The sequence below is a fragment of the Mugil cephalus genome, chromosome 6 (assembly GCF_022458985.1).
Source record: "Mugil cephalus isolate CIBA_MC_2020 chromosome 6, CIBA_Mcephalus_1.1, whole genome shotgun sequence".
Taxonomy (NCBI): Eukaryota; Metazoa; Chordata; class Actinopteri; order Mugiliformes; family Mugilidae; genus Mugil; species Mugil cephalus.
Genome location: NC_061775.1, coordinates 26,413,704 through 26,429,738, shown reverse-complemented (window position 1 = coordinate 26,429,738; position 16,035 = coordinate 26,413,704). Strand labels below are relative to the sequence as shown.

General features: G+C 44.3%; 1 protein-coding gene and 1 long non-coding RNA gene across 2 annotated transcripts in view; one reads left to right on the top strand and one right to left on the bottom strand.

Moving 5' to 3' along the window:
• Nucleotides 1-9,870, bottom strand: part of LOC125008823 (adenylate cyclase type 1-like) — a 49,322-nt gene extending 39,452 nt beyond the window's left edge. The window contains exons 1-3 of the mRNA XM_047586144.1: nt 8,746-9,870; nt 7,361-7,510; nt 3,393-3,511 (exon numbers count right to left, since the gene is read on the bottom strand). Of these exons, the coding sequence (XP_047442100.1) occupies nt 3,393-3,511; nt 7,361-7,510; nt 8,746-9,360 (884 nt within the window). The 5' untranslated portion in view covers nt 9,361-9,870. The remainder of the gene's footprint in view (nt 1-3,392; nt 3,512-7,360; nt 7,511-8,745) is intronic.
• LOC125008824 lies at nt 5,938-15,734 on the top strand. Its single transcript, XR_007112914.1, has 3 exons — nt 5,938-6,114; nt 7,385-7,562; nt 14,883-15,734. It is a non-coding gene; the product is annotated as an uncharacterized LOC125008824 (long non-coding RNA).
• The last annotated feature ends 301 nt before the right edge of the window (nt 15,735-16,035 follow it).

The following is a 16,035-nucleotide window of genomic DNA, read 5'->3' as shown; positions in this document are numbered from 1 at the left end:
GGTAAGCATAGCTAGCTAGCTAGCTAATGTCGAGCTAGCAAGACGCTCGTATACAAAACTGTATGTTTACTGTTGGCGAATATCAGTAATATTAGCGTCTAACTGTTAGCTAGCTAACTTTAACTGTTGTGTTGTCAATGCTGGGATTGTCTCTAACGTTATATTTCTTCAGTTTACATCAAAGTTGAACATAGCGTCCTAACTTATTTATGAATGGGCAGTCTACACCTGAGGCTAGTGACTGTACATGCACATGTATCTTGTACATTCCTGTCCTTGTACTTAAGGAATTGTGCGTTTACTTAAGGCTTAACATTTGAAATAACATAAACAATGATATTCAAGCTTTTGCCTGTTTTCTTTAATAACTACATAACACAATACTTGTACTTTCACTTGCAGTACTTGAGTAGTAAATATAAAATAAACTACTTGCAATGCTTAAGTTCAGAAAATGTTGAGTACTTTATTACTTCCACTCAAGTGTGATGCTTAAAGAACACTTCAACTTCCACTCAAATCAAGTTTAACTTTTTTGCATTTAAAACTTCATTTGCCTGGTTACGGTTGCTAAGGTTTGACTGAACACATTTAGTTTCAGCAAACAATCACTTCACACCTGATCCCCAGGTATCATCTCATCTTCTACTAGCGCTTATCCTCACTAGGCTCGCAGGGGTTGAGCGTACACCTTGGACACGTTGCCAGTCTATCACAGGGTAACACATAGACAAACAACCGTTCACACTCACACCTAGGGTCAATTTAGAGTCACCAATTAGCCTAACCTAACGAGCATGTGTTTGGAGGTGGGAGGAAGTCGTAGTACCTGGAGAAAACCCACACCGACATAAAGAGAACATGCAAACTCCACCCAGAAAGGCCCAAGCTGGACTCAAACCCATACAGCGTGTATGAAATTACTTTTTTGTCTCATTAAACTTGTTAAACTTTCTGCACAAGAATCAACAAAGATGACAAATCAGCGTTTTAAAACATTTCTGTTCTGCACCGGAAAAGTGTTTTAAGAGGTGAGCCCCCCCTGTTCTGCATCGTGACTTAGCCGCTGCGTTCGCTTTGGCATCGCGCTATAGCTGCTCAGGAGCCTGATGTATGCAAAGCCGGGCTCACGACTGCTGCTCGAACAGAAGAGCTCTGTGGGGTGATTTGTCTTTGAATGGTGTTGAGCTGCAGGTCGTGCCGGCATGTGGTGGTGGCGGTGGGCGAGGGGGAGGAGGAAGGTAGACGAGAATACGTGTGCGATCAAACATTCTCGGGGGCCACATCAGAGAGGGGGACAGATCAGGGAGCTGTCACGCCCCTGCACTGCAACAGAAAGCTGATTTATTTATTTATTTTTTTATTTTTTTATTTTCACTTCCACGTGTTTAAGTGTGCGTTTGCAGCAGCTCCCAAGGGACGGGTGGGAGCTGGCCTCGGTGATGTTTGGCCGAGCGCCAGCGGAGGCAACGAGGAAGGTGAATGGGCGGCGAGGATGTTTCCCGAGCCGTGGGAAAAGAGTGGGAGCCGAGCAGGCATGAGAATGGAGAGGATCGTCTCTTGACAGGAGTGCTGTTGATATGCTACCTAGCCCTCGACTCCTACACTCGGCAGCACTAATGCAGCTCTCCTACTCTCTTTACTGCCTCGCTGAAATGCAATCAGCTCAGAGTCAAGCCAGCCTCTCACTCGCTGTGATATTGTCTTCATTAAAAGTGCAACTGAAGTGGCTTCTGGAAAAAAAAGGCGGGTTTCCACTATTAAGTAAAATCTTGTCAAATCCCTTTTGTGCAATTTACTATAAAGTGTATAAACTGTAAAGTTTGCAGGTTTTTTCTCTTAAATAAGTGATTTAAATGGGAAGCACAGTGACTTTGTGGGTAGCACTGATGCCTCCCAGCGAGAACGTCCGGGTTCAAGTCCAGCTCGAGCCTTTCTGGGTGGAGTTTGCATGTTCTCCCACCTCCAAAGACATGCTCGTTAGGCTAATTGGTGACCATAAATTGACCCTAGGTGTGAATGCATGTGACTTTGATACACCCCGCCTCTCGCCCGATGACAGCTGGGATAGGCTCCAGTAACCCCCCCCCCCCACCCTAGTGAGAATAAGCATTAGTAGAAGATGAGATGAAGTAATTTAAATGATTAATCTGGCAGCAGAACAGTGGTTTGATCTGGTTGTTATGTTATGTCCCGTTTTCCTGAATGCGATCACTTTACAACTGAGAAAAGCAGCAAATCCTTGCATTTGAAGGTTGTGGAAACAGATGATGTTTGTCTTTTTGTCTGTTTTTGATCCACAAGATGTGATTTAAGACCAGTGTCTCCATATGTTCATTCAAGGTCACTTAGGGGCCAATGCTTACTGAATTTAATGTAAATATATGCACTAAACCTGCAGAATCTGACCTTTTGGCCTCTTTCAGAAGAATAGAAATGGAATTTTGAGATTGTAAGTCGATGTATGGAGCTTGTTACAGCGCCCAAGTCTATTATTTGCTAATTATTTAGCTCTGATTTTAGTCTTTACCAACTCCTGAGCGAGATATATGGCTCTTTTAGTTGCTAAACACTCCAGTATTGTTTCTAGCTACTCGCTAACTGCTGCTCCCCGCTGTGTGGCCCAGAGCATGTAGTGTGAGCAGTGGGATTTTAATGTGTTTCCTCTGAAAACATCTGCCTGAAACTATGAGAGCAGAAACACAACAGTAAGGTTGTGAAGCAGGCTGCTAAACAACGGGCTTCAACTCACTACGAAGCTGCAAAAAGCTGCAGATTCACAGAGGCAATTCCCAGTAGGTTCATCACATTGTCATTTGATTCTATTATATTATTAAATATAGATTAGAGCTGCTTTAAATGTATTATTCAAGAGGGAGTTGAACCAGAGATGATTCTCCTGTAACTCATTTTTGGGGATGGTTTTTCTTCGTGGACGTGCAGACATCAGTGTGTCACCAGAAGCGAATGGTGTTATTGGCCGCACTTTTAGACTGTACCGATCAGACTCTGGCTTCAATAGAAGACAATTAAGTCTAAATACAAAATAAGACAACATAAAATATCCAAAGAATATGTAAAAAGCCTGGATTTAAATAAAAAAAGAAACATTTTTTTTCAATCCAAAACAAGACAACAGAATCTGGAGTTGAACAAAAATCCTAAACGTCACCAACGTCACCACCGCCTCTAACCTTTGTATACCGAATTTTGCGTGTGTTAACGGTTAATCTTAATTGCTGTCCTTCTATTCTTGACCTTGACGTCACAGCAGGTGACACCTGGATCAAAACACCCCCCACCCGCCTCCCCGCCTTCCCCGCCTCCTCCGCACGCACCTCCGCAGCCCACAGTTGTCATGACACCCCCGCCTCGTCCTTCCTCCTCCGTACCTGACATTGTCATGACGTTGGATGTAGATCTTGTGAAAGATCCTCTCGGGCGGCTTCAGGAAGTCCTCCTTCATCTCCATGGCAACGTTCCTGGGCAGCAGGCTCATTAGCAGACGCTCCTGAGGAAAAGGAAAGGGGGTTAAGACGGAGGCAGCGTTAGAACTTCAAGGCGGCAGAACATAACTACTGTACACAGCGTGTGCTCGGGGTTCGTGCACACGGGAGAAAACTAACAAGTCGCCCCTTCTGTCTCTTGATGTAAACATGAAGAGAAAAGACAATTAACCACCGAGCTGACTGGTTTTTATGTGGATTCTGAGGCTTTTTCTGAGTTTTCTACCACTGGAAGCTGAATAAGAGCTGAAACCATTAATTTAATGAGACAGTCAGTGCTTTGTCCGTGTCATGTGATTTGTTCAAGCACAGATCTTAAAAGAAAAACTCCTTTCAGGGTTTCACACATGAGAATTTGGTGAATTTTATTTGTATTTACTGATGGTAAGATGGACTACTGATATAAGCAATCTGAGCATGATGATGTTTTTACATAACATTTAATTATCATATCAGTATGATCCACTATTTTGATAATAATTAATTAAATAATTAATCTAAAGTAAATAATGTTAGCTGGGTTAAAATCTTGGAAGAGATACTGGTTAGCTGACAATTTATAGACTACTTTAATCCCATTATACAATGAATTGGTCAACATTTTGTGACTGATCGATTCGTAGTTTTAGCTAAAAAAATAAATAAAATAAACATAGAACACTGTGAGCTCCATAATCCCAAATATTAAAATATTTTAAATTGTTTCATTTCCGTCACAAAGCCAAGAGACAAAAAGAGATTCATTAAAACAAAAAAATAGGAAACGCTCCAACCTTATCATCCTGAGGCGTGGGAGATTCTCAAATTCTCACTTCGTACATTATACACTTTCAGACCTAACGTTATTTTTTTTGCAGACTGTGTGCTCATTTTATGGAAACGCTGTCCTCTGATGGCAGTGCTCTGCCCATAAAGCAAAAATAATTCAGGAATGGTTTGAGAAACGCATCAGTTACTTCCAGGTTATATTTAAACTCAACACAAATTTCCACTGTGGCACTGAGGAGCTAAAAGCTGACATTTATTTAAAAACGTGACACTATTTCAATGCCCCCATTGAGCTGTCACATTTTCACAGTTTTGATGTTGTATTAACTACAGCTAATGGGTGAAATGTTATCCGATAAGATCTGGGGGAATTTGGAAATCAAATGCCCCTTAATACAAAGCTGAAAAGGTGCAATCCAGTGGAGCATCTATGCCTCTAAACAGGTCAGGGCAGTTGTGGTGCACCTGCACAATATTAAGCAAGTGGTCATAATGTTATGGCTGAGCAGTGTACACGCAGTATGTACAAGCAGGGAAATATCAAAGACTAAATTAATCTTCTGGGCTCTGGTTTGAAGTGAATTTCCTCCGATCAGCATTTTATTTTTTCTTTGTGCTCGTGACTCGTCTCGGTTGCAGCGGCGTAATAAAAAAAAAAAAGTTGAAACTCAAGCAGGATGTCAAACGGTTGTGAATGCACAATGAATCATCAGGCAGGGCTGCGCTGAATAGTTGTCGAGAGGCTCGGTTATAAAAGCAGCCGGGGCTCTCCCGTGTCTCCCTCCAACACACTCCTTTCATATTATCCCTCCATTCACACCAGCGCTCCTCACCTGCGGCAGCGGAGAGCAGCCTTTTAGAAACAGCCATCACACTTACTGATGGAGACTGTGTGAAAGTGTGTCACTCTGTGTGTGTGTGTCAGCTACATGTGTGTGTTTGCAAAGCCACGAAAGCCCAAGTGTGAAGGTGTGTTGGTTTGAATAAAATAATGAATTTCCCAGCTTTATTAATCTCTTCCTGAACGTGTTCTAATCGCACATTAATGATTCCCATTTCTCTGATCTGTCCCAGGTTTAATTCAGCGTGTGCTCTGTTTGATGGTGGCTCTTGTCTCTGTGGTTTATTAATGAACCATTATCTTACAAATGAGTTTGTTGTGCCTTTTTTTTGTGTGTGTTATGTCTGTGCATATAAACATATCCAGACTTCAGAAACCAACTGGTTTTGAGAAATTTGAATAACTGACACAGGTACTGGTGCGTACTGTGTATGTATATGCACGTTTCTGAATGCTGCTGCTCACTATTCTTCGTCATTTAAAGGGAAAACAAAAACAATAGCACAATTTCGGCCAAGCAGCAGAAAAAAGTAATGAGAAGTTGACAAAAACTTCAGTTCCTTAAATGGCCACTTGAGGCTTGAGGCTCCAAAACTGAGTCAATCCACGTCATAGTCTGGTTTCTGTCATTTTAAGGCAGTTAATATAATGCTGATGTTTGTTCAAGTGTTAAATTTCCCTGAGAAGTTTTGTTTTGGTTAGTTAATTGAGATGTGGCATCGTGATGACCAACAGGGTATTAATAATGTGGCACCACTCTCGTACAGTCCTGTTCACACTCTGAATCTAAACTGAAGTCCATTTTTTTTCTACAGTCTAACATCCACATGGATTATTACTGTCTAACAGCAGAAAAGTTTCGGTCTTTATAGCCAGTCTCTCCATTCCCTTTTTTTTTAGGATTATCTGGGAGGCAGGTGTCAATATGGCGACACCTGGAGGCACCACGCTGAGCTTCAAAAATGCTCTTTGCTAAAACCAATGAGGACGTCACAGAGGGTACGTCCATCTTTATATACAGCCCGTAGTGTAGGCAAACACATCACGAGACATGCTGATAGCTTAATTTCTTGAGCTTTCATCTATAACCCACACTGATCAGCGGGAGTTCGCTTGGTTGTCATGGAAATTGAGATTGTAAGAGCTCAGTAGCTAGTTAGCAGACCCCGATTTGGGATTATTTTTGTCCAGTTATGTGAGGTCAGCTTGAAGCTGCTTTTGCAGAATAATTTGATTTAATGTTATTCGCAAAATCAGGGATGAACTTAATTTTATGGCAACGCAGATTAGGGACACTGAGTCTCCTTGACAACTGAGCCCACTGTATCTCCTCGCGCCAGGATTGGTTCGCAGGAATTCACTGGCAAATGACATTTTCCGCCCTTTTTCCTTGTGAATGTGAAGGAAAATGATCCTCTGTTTTTGAGGTTTGCTCATTGAGCCGAGAAGTCAATAAGCATGTTGTTAACCCTACACGTGTTTGAGGAATCAATGCAAGCCGAGGAAACGCCCGGGTGATAAACCGAGGGGGGGGGGGCGTTTCACCCGTTTGATGGTTTGATATTCAAGTCGGAGACGTTTGTGCTCGGTTCACGTCAGCAGACGCCTGGTTGCTGGATGTTGTTAGATCCTAATCAGGGGTCTGTGTGTGTGTGTGTGTGTGTGTGTTTCTTCCACCCAGATAAACTGCGACCTTTACTGGAGTAGGGAGGCCATGAAAGCAATCTGCTTGTGTAATTACCTGTCAGAAGGGAGCCTGTTACTGCTGAAGAAAACACAGCATATCATCACCTAATCTACAAAGCGCAGGTGCTAAGCGAAACATTGTGCATAACGAAAGGAGAGGATTGAGCCACATCATATACATGGCATAATTAATAATAATAATTCTCTATTTAACGACTGGTGTGTTTTGTGCGTGGCAGCTGAGGAGGGCGTGGTGCACAGCAGAGTGTTTCTGTGTGTTAAAGTTGCCTGATTGTTCCTTAGTTAAATCGCTCCGTGTAGGTGTGCGCGGAGGGGGTGGAATGTGTGGCGCTGGTGCATGTGCAACAGTAATTGTTCTTTCCTTAAATAGCTGCTGTCATAGTTACTGTGTGCCTGTGGGCAGGTTGCTAGAACACATTGGCACCTGAAACCTTTAAAGAGATAAAAAAAAAAAAAAAACTTCTCAAGAGGCTGCGAAGATTTCAAGAACACGCTCAGGTTGAGGTAAAGGAAAAAAAAAAAAATTTTCACGCCTCACCTGCTTCTCGTTTTCATCCTCCAGCCTCAGCCGCTCCTCGATGCAGTTGCGGGCCTGCAGGAAGACCTTCCTCTGGGTGCGCTCGGTGAGAATCCTCACAAACACCCCCGACAAGTTTACGCTGGCGAACAGCACCGCGTTGGCCACCAGCTGCACAAAAAGAACAAGAACAGACATGCCCGACTGAGCCGCCAGCATCCATGTGAGTCTGAGGGAACACACGTGTGCGCGATGTGTGTGTGTGCAGTCATGGATGCTCGCTAGATTAGACGTCACAGACGTTGATTAATCCATAGGATGATTGAATGAAAGACATCAAGGTTGACACGTGGATTACAACATGAAGCATAGGGTGTGACTTAAAGAACAAAAGCTGCACGGCACAATGACCGGTGCACTATTGATTAGTGATCAGACACTGTAGGATCCTGTCGGACACTTCATTTGGAGGATGAACTGTGGCCATTCACGTGTTCGATTCCAGAGAAGATCAAAGGTCAAAGGTCAGAGAAATGCTGTAATCCAGCACAGGCAGATGGAGGAGGCTTTCTGTGCATTGTGAGCAGCCAAGCACCACCTCATAAAGAAAAACAAGCCCATATTTTAGACTAAATATAAACCAGAAGGCTTGTGAGATGGAAAAACTATAGGAACCGCTTGTCCTCTGACATGTAAAACTAAAATACACAAAAAAAGATTGACCTTTGGTTGAACTGGTTTCTGGATGCTGACTGATTTTAAGAGATGAAAATCCAAAAAAACAGTTGGAAGAACTGTTTGCTGTCATCGGAATTTATGGTGCTTGTGCCTGAGAGGTCAGAACCACCTTTCTAATAACTTGCTTTTCGTTTATGGGGCTTAAAACGTTGCAAATAAAACAGTTTAATGAAGCATAAATCATTTACATAGCTTCGTTTTAATGGCGTCAAGGCAGAAATAAACAGCATGTTAAAATGATTACATCTTCCTCTGCGGTCTGATTCACCACAACCAGGCAAGAGGACAAGTAGAGTCTGTTTCAGCACCAGCTGCTGGACAGCTCCTCGTCTACTTCATTGCGGCTGGTGCGCAAAAGTGAAAGTGTTTGTTCGCTTCCAGTTCTACAGCTAAACCCTGGAGCACAAATCGATGTCTGGTGGTGTTTTTTTTTTTTTAACCTTTTCTTCTCCATGGGGGAAAACCGGATGAGTAAGCACGCCGCTTCTCAGCACCACTGTACATTCTTCTGTACAGTTGCTTCAGAGTGCAGCTGCTCAAGGGCAACAGAAGTTTTTTGGGTGAAAGTGGGACTCGAACCAGCGCCTGTACGCGACTCTCCACAGGAGAGCGGAGTGAAGTGGCGTGGGTGAACGAGGAGCTGACTGGGATGCAGGTGCAGCACTTACCGGTCTCCACAGCCTCTGCTTCCTCCCGGTGACGGACGTCGCTATGACAATGAAGTGGGACGCAGCCAGCATCACCCCGAACAGCACGGCCAGCAGCGTCCGCACCGGCAGCAGCACGTAAGCCACGAGGGTGACCAGCATGAGCTGCCACACGCCTTGCTCGGGGGCAGCGGCGTTCACCAGCTCCGACGTGCCGAGCGCCAGCGGGAACGGGCAGCAGAGCAGCGCAAAGGTGAAGCTGAAGAGCAGGGCCAGCTTCGCTATTTGCTGCAGCTGCGTCACCTGTAGGTACTTGACGTTGGTGACGATGAACAGCGACAGGAACACCACGCAGTGCACCGGGTAGGAGCCCTTGGACAAGGTGAGGCGCGGGCTGGACAGCAGCTCCATCAGGGACAGCGACGACGCGGCCACGATGAGGACCGCCAGCGCCTTGAGGGTGGCGGTCTGCTCCAGCTTCAGGTTGTAGTTCTGGAAGAGAGCCTCCAGCTCCTGGCTGTTGAACTCGTCCTCGCAGGATATGGCGCCCAGGGGTGCACCGGCCGGGCAGTGACCCTTCCTCCGCCGGGTCTTGACTCTTTCGAATGGCATCTCCTCCATGTTCCGGCCATTCATGAAGCGGGGATGGCGCACGACCACCTCAACTTTTCGGTCCCCGCTCTCCTTTTCGGGAATCGAGCCGGCACCCTCTCCCAGTTCATGCGTCCTGGATGTCCGTCCGTGGGTCGGGCTCGGTGGCAGGTGGGAGAGGGTGGCAGTGGAGGAGACGGCAGAGCACCGTGCGCGCCCTATCCACAGGTTGACGGTTGTTGGTGTGTCGTCAGGAAAGTAGCCCGACCAGTGTGGCGCACGCCTCTCTCTCTCTCTTTCTCCCCCCTCTCCCTCTCTCACTGTCTCTTCCTCTCCGTCTCCCTCCCTCTCTCTCTCGCTCTCGGATCACCTGCCTCGCTTCAGAGAGGTTCACGGTGATCCTGCGCTCTAACGGGACTCATAAGGGTCACGCTTGCGTCTGTTGATAATCAAAACCCCTCAGCCACGAGGCTCAGCGCACGTCTCTCATCACGAACACACACACAAACATCACACCAATAACAATAATAATCCCTTTCCCGTGCGCACCTCTCCCCCTTTTCCACCAACTGAGAATATGCTATTCTGTTCCTCCGGGTTTCATTTATGCTCCGGTGAAATGTCAGTGGTTGTGGGGGTGAAGACAGAGGCAAAACAGCGCGGGTGACCCCCTCCTCCTCTCCCTCCTCCTCCTCCTCCTCCTCAGTGTCTGCAGTTGGAGCCGATGTAGTTCCTGGCTAAAAATAGACCAGCTGCACCGGTGGATGGTCCAATATAGCAACAATTTGGACTTTCCCCGCATATATTTTTATTGCGGAGTTAAGCTCTAATTCCACACGGAGAATTAACAGGAAAGAAAAAAAAATATCAGTTAAACCAGCAAAAGACATCGGGCGTGCAGTGGGATAAAAATAGCTCTCTCCTCACGAATGAAAAGGGAAAATGTAAGAATGATAACGTGCATCTTAAAATGCGGTGCACCGATGGCTAAGGGCACGTTTTACATTTTTGCATACGTGCATATTTTGCACAAATACGAAGAATCGTTCATGTTTTCCCGCCTCTCTTCTCTTGCATGGCAGCGTAACACGTTGCAGGTTATTCAATCTGAATTTAATCTGAGTTCAAGTTGAAACTCTCACACCAGTGAGGATACATTTAGTCTGAGCAAACATCTAAAATCACATGAAAAATCACAAAAAAAGACATGAAAAGATGCAGGTGACAATTTCCCAAGAGGATACTTCACCAGAAGGAGAAGTAAATTAAAGTATGGCCAACGAGGGGGATGCAGCATCTGCAGAAACATCCTGGAGTAAATGACAGGAAGGAAAGTTAAATGAAAACCAATGTTATTGTAAGAGGCAGAGAAATCTTCGGGATTTCCAAAAATATGCTCCCATCCAGACGGAGATGACTCACAAAGATGGAATTTCTATATGTGTGGTGCTTTTTCTAGCATATCAGTGCAACGGTGTCATGTTGCAGGTGGAAACTGTGACATAATAAAGACCTGCACCTGTGGATTTAATAACAACCGAAGACAGATGTGTAAATATGGGGCATGGAAAGACAGATGGAAATAAGAATTATATATAAAAAGAAGAGAAAAATATGGTGTAAAGTATTTATAGTAACCTGTGATCTGAGGTTTGTATCGATAACATTAATGTGAACATTGCATTTTTCTGCAGACATGTCGACTTGTTTCAGCAGAGAAAGAACATGTGTATTAACGACGACAAACGGGAAGAAAATAAACAATATTACAGGTTTATGTACACTCCATCACAAACAGTTAATACACCAAACATTATGACCACCTTCCAAATATTGTGTAAGACATAAGTTTATTTATTGCACGTATAGGAACCATGTCACAGTAGCGCAGAATTATGTATGAAATATATACAAAAAACAATAAAAGACAACATCAATTTCAAAGAATGTACAAAATATACAAGAATATAACAGCAGTGTAGGTCTCCCTTGTGCCTCTAAAACAGTTGTGACTCATCAGAGAGCGGACATGGATCTTCTGAGGGCGTCCTGTGGTGTCTGGCAACAGAATAATGTTAGTGGGGGCCTTTGAGGGGAGGGGCCTCCGTGGATCATCCCACAGATACTTGATCAGTTTGGTGAATTTGGAGGCCAGGTCAACACCTTGTGCCGTTCTTTAAGTTTCTTTTAGTTGTTCTAGCGCATTTGTGTGTGTGTGTTAGGCTGCATCCTGCTGGGAATGAATGCCAGGTCTAAAAGTTTTCGAGCCAAATGGTCATAATGTTTTGGCGTATTGTGTACATATGGAGAGTTTTCTCCCTCTTTGTTGACTGTGAACTTCACTTGGACGTCATTTCATTCTTGTATTCAGCTCAGAGCCCCCCCCCCATTGTGTTTAACTAAACTTGAACAAATCTGCCTTACAGGCTGTTGTGGTTGTTAATAAAATCCTGCATCAGTACCTGCTTTAAGATAAATGCCTCCCCAGCAGCGTCATTCTCCGAAACCTGTCAGATCAAACAGCCAGTCAAAAAAAAAACGGTCTTTCATCGTCTAAAAACAGCCTCTCTTTAGTGCACATACGCATCCTCACAAGACAAATGCAGGTGTCCCTCCAGTGTCACCGATGACCTTCCTGGCTGTTGCACATGTGCCCCCAGATTGCTAAGATCTCCGCAGAAGTCAATGAACCAGCTCATCAATGATTAAGTCGATGTGAAGCACTTTGGATGCTCCTAACAAAAAGTCTCTACGTGCAACACAGTCAATTATTATCTGGTCAATATCCACTATCGTCCAGCGCGGCCTTTAATCAATAGGCTGCAGAGCTGCGATCAACAGCGAGAAGAAAGACAATCTGACCCCCATCTGAGTGGAGGCTAATAAGACTTTGTCTAGTGGCCTCGCAAACAGAGTGAAGACACACTATTCCTCTTCTTCCTCGGGCCCTGCACAGGTCCACACCAAATCGTTTCAAGGACGTATTTATCCATTAACAAGGTTGATGTAGCTGCGCAGCTATGACACGGTCCTCAGATTGTGTCAAGGTGTCGACCCCGATGCTGCAACATGTCAGAGTTGCCACGTTCTGAAAATTTCAGGGATTAATTGTCACTTAAACAATAATAATGAACAGGCAAAAGGCATTTATGAATTTGTTTAGATGTTCCTGGAAAAGAAAACAAGATTAAAGTAGAAACTACAATTTGGAAAACCTGTAAGGAATCAGTCCGGGCTGCGAGAAAATTATTATTATTCTTTCATTTGAGGTATCGACTCTTTTCTTAGTATTCGATTAATCTTTTGGTAAAATATAACAGAATTGTTGCCGATAAGTTCTACTCGAACTCGTGAGGACATATTTGAACGTGATAGCTATGAATGAAAAACCCATTTCACACTTGAAGTTTTACCAAATGATACTAACCATCAAATGTAATCACATTTTTTCCATATTCTGTCATTAATTTGCACATACTGAGTATGATTTAACTTCAATAACTTGTGCTGACTGTAATTAGAGATGTATTATCATGTAGGGGGTCACCATTCATCCCACCATCAACCATGCATCATGTTGTGATGAAGCACTAAAGGCAGCTTCCAGCCACTTAGAGCATATTATAGGTGTTCATATGTGCAGAAATACTTTTGAACGCACTGGAAAACAGTGCTGCCACGCTAGCAATTAACAATTCAAATAAACTTCTGCTGTTGAGACTATACATTTCTCAAAAACAACTTTCAAGGACCACAAAGAAACCATCGGACTAAATTCATAGTTCATTCTTATAGTTCAAATATTTAGCTGCAGAGATCAAGCTGTAGTTCCAGTTGCTGTTGACAGTTGCTGGTCTTGTGCAAATTGTCGACGTCTTTGCATTGTAGACGTCATTGTTGACGAGTCCTTGCAGCTCTAGAATCAATTAATAATAACAGGTTAAACACAATTAAAAACCAGAGCATGAAAGATCTTGAAAGCATCAAAAGGTCTGTCAAAAGCCACTCGGGGCCATGTTTGCCACGATCTATCCAGCGCTTTTATAAGCAGAGTGTAGAGCTGTGTCCTTGTCCTCTGCTCTAAGTCAAATTACCACCAGGTGTTTGTTTCACGGACAGGATTTCAAAGAGCAGCAGGGAGCGACGGGGGTTGTCTGGTATGAGAACAGCAGAATCTCGTCTCTGTTTTTTTGCAGATGACATGGTCCTGTTGGTTTGCGTGAAACCTGAACTTTGTGCTATGGTTGAAGGAATCACTTCCTCTCTATAGGCCCAATCTTTAAAGATGGGGAGTCCGTACTCTGTCACATCTAAAATGGCGAGTAGAGGTGGTTCTGGCCTCCATTGAGGATGGTTCCTCAGTCCATCCCATTTGAGGATTACCAGGGGTATCCAAAAAAGGATTCCAAGGACTACAAGTCCAGTTACACTAGTTTCAGCCTATGTTTTGGATATATTATGACCTGGATAACCAAGAAACCCCACATGGAAATCTGACTGGATGAAAATCGGATGCATCAGTTGTTTACTAGTACATTCGTGCTGGAAAAAGATCATATATCACGTGTTGGCGACAGTAATGACATAAAAAGAAGAAGAAAAGAAAGAAGGAAAGAAAGAAAGAATCAGCATCAAAGTGACGCTCGATACCAAAAATAACCTTAAGGATGCTGAGGTTCCACCTGCGTCATCCTGCTCCCACGCAAAAAAAAAAAAGAAACACAGAAGTCTCATTAAAAACATGACACACGGTTCGAATTCTGAATAAGAAACTCTTCACTTTGCTCTCCGGTGGACGGTGTCTCGACGTGGAGACTTCTCGACCTCGGATCACTTCTAATTTTTTACGTCATCGGTTCAAACTGAATATTTCGTTAAAATAAACTTTACTAGGGTCGAGAATAGCGTAGAAGTTTATGTTTTTAATATCTTCGGCTGCAAGAAACGATTATTCAGTTGATGTATCGACTATTTTCTGAGTATGTAAACTTTACATTTTTATTAGTTTGTTTTAGTTTTTGTTTCCTTTTTTTCTAGAAGAATCATCCTCACGTAAGACGCTCTGAGCGTGATTCCCTGTTATTTCTGGCTCCATCAGTAAACCTGTCCATGCTTTAGGTTGTTTTGGAACATTACTTTCCGTCCCCACTGGCTCATTCGACGTCATCTTCCCTGTTCTGCGTCTTATAACCCGTGTGGTGAATCAAAGTCCGGTGATATCGCTCCATCATTGCCCCGCCCCCTCCCCCTCTTCCCTCCATTATTCCTCTTTCTTTCCGTCTTTCCTGAAGTAAGTGACAGCTGCAGATTTTTTGGACCATCCCTCCCTCCAGGATGCCTGACAGTACCCCACAACCACCACCACCCCCACCCCCACCCCCGCCGTTGCCATGGCAACAGAGGCAGTAAGCCTAGCAGTTGTGACTGATATGCTGCTGAGGTGTTTCCCAATCTGACACTGGCTCACTCTCCCAATCTTTTGTCTCCCTCCTCCTCCTCCTCCTCCTCCTCCTCCTCCTCCTCCTCCTCTTCTCTGCCTCTGTCCTTTCTCTCTGACTTTCTTTCAGGTGGCTTGAGATGATGAGTGCAGCCGAGGTGTTTGTATCCGCCTGCGCCGCGGTGACACGGCGCCCTGCCCTGCTGGCTCATTTTGCTCGCTGACATTTCTCCAAATTGAGGCTCTGACATGAAGGACAGGTTGGTGCAGATGAAGCTTCGGAGGTGACCGAGCAACAACAACAGAAAAAAACCCACAACCCCACTGCAAAAAAAAACAAAACAAAACATAAAGGTGGTGAAGAGGGTGGAGGAGGAGGCTGCGTACGGTACGAGGAGGTCTGTGTTTGTGTAGAGGGTGTAAATCTATAAATTTATAATAAACTTTGAAAATGTCAGCGCGAGCCTAGCGCCGTGTCAGACCAGGTGACCCAGAGATTGCGGCTTTGATTTGTTGAGGCGTCCCGCTCTGGTAATCGCAGCCAGGTGATTTCCTGGTCATGGACCTGATGTGTGTGTGTGTGTGTGTGTCGGGGGGGGGTTGCCAGTTGGCAGGGATACACAGGCAACAGATAAATGGCAACCGGGCTCTTCGGCACATTCATGAATAGGAACTCCTCCATTGGGGCTGAGGAGGAAGCTGCTGCTTCGCTGCTGTTTGTATTCATGAATAAACCTGCTTGCTGCCATTCAAAAATAACACAATTAGCTCCAGAAGACAAGGAACAAGACGAGCACGGGTCCCGCTCTCGCACCGTCATATTTATACAACCGCTGGAGCAAACCTCTCGTCTGCATAATCGCTCTGCAAATCCATTTACTCAGTTTACGCTTAAAAGTGCAGTTGTTGTTAAAAAAATAATGAGGTCAAAATCATTAAATCATCAAAATACGTCTTTGACACTTGTTGCTTTAAAGCCTTTAAAGAAAAAAAAAGCGCACAACACTGAGCAGATTGCACATGTGCATCCATATGCACAAAAGAAAAAAGATGAGAGACACACACACGCACAAAAAAACATTGTGTTCTGCAGCCGGCTGTGTGCGTGCGTGAAAATGTGTGTGTGTGTGTGTGTGTGTTTGTGTGTTTGCGTGGCCTCTTGGGTTGCAGTGTGTGTGTGGGAGTGTTATTGAGAGATATTTTTAATTCTGTGTGTCAGCTCCTCTCATCTCCCTCAGCAAGAGACGTCGGAGGGAAACTGAAAAACATTTCCAAAGCAACTA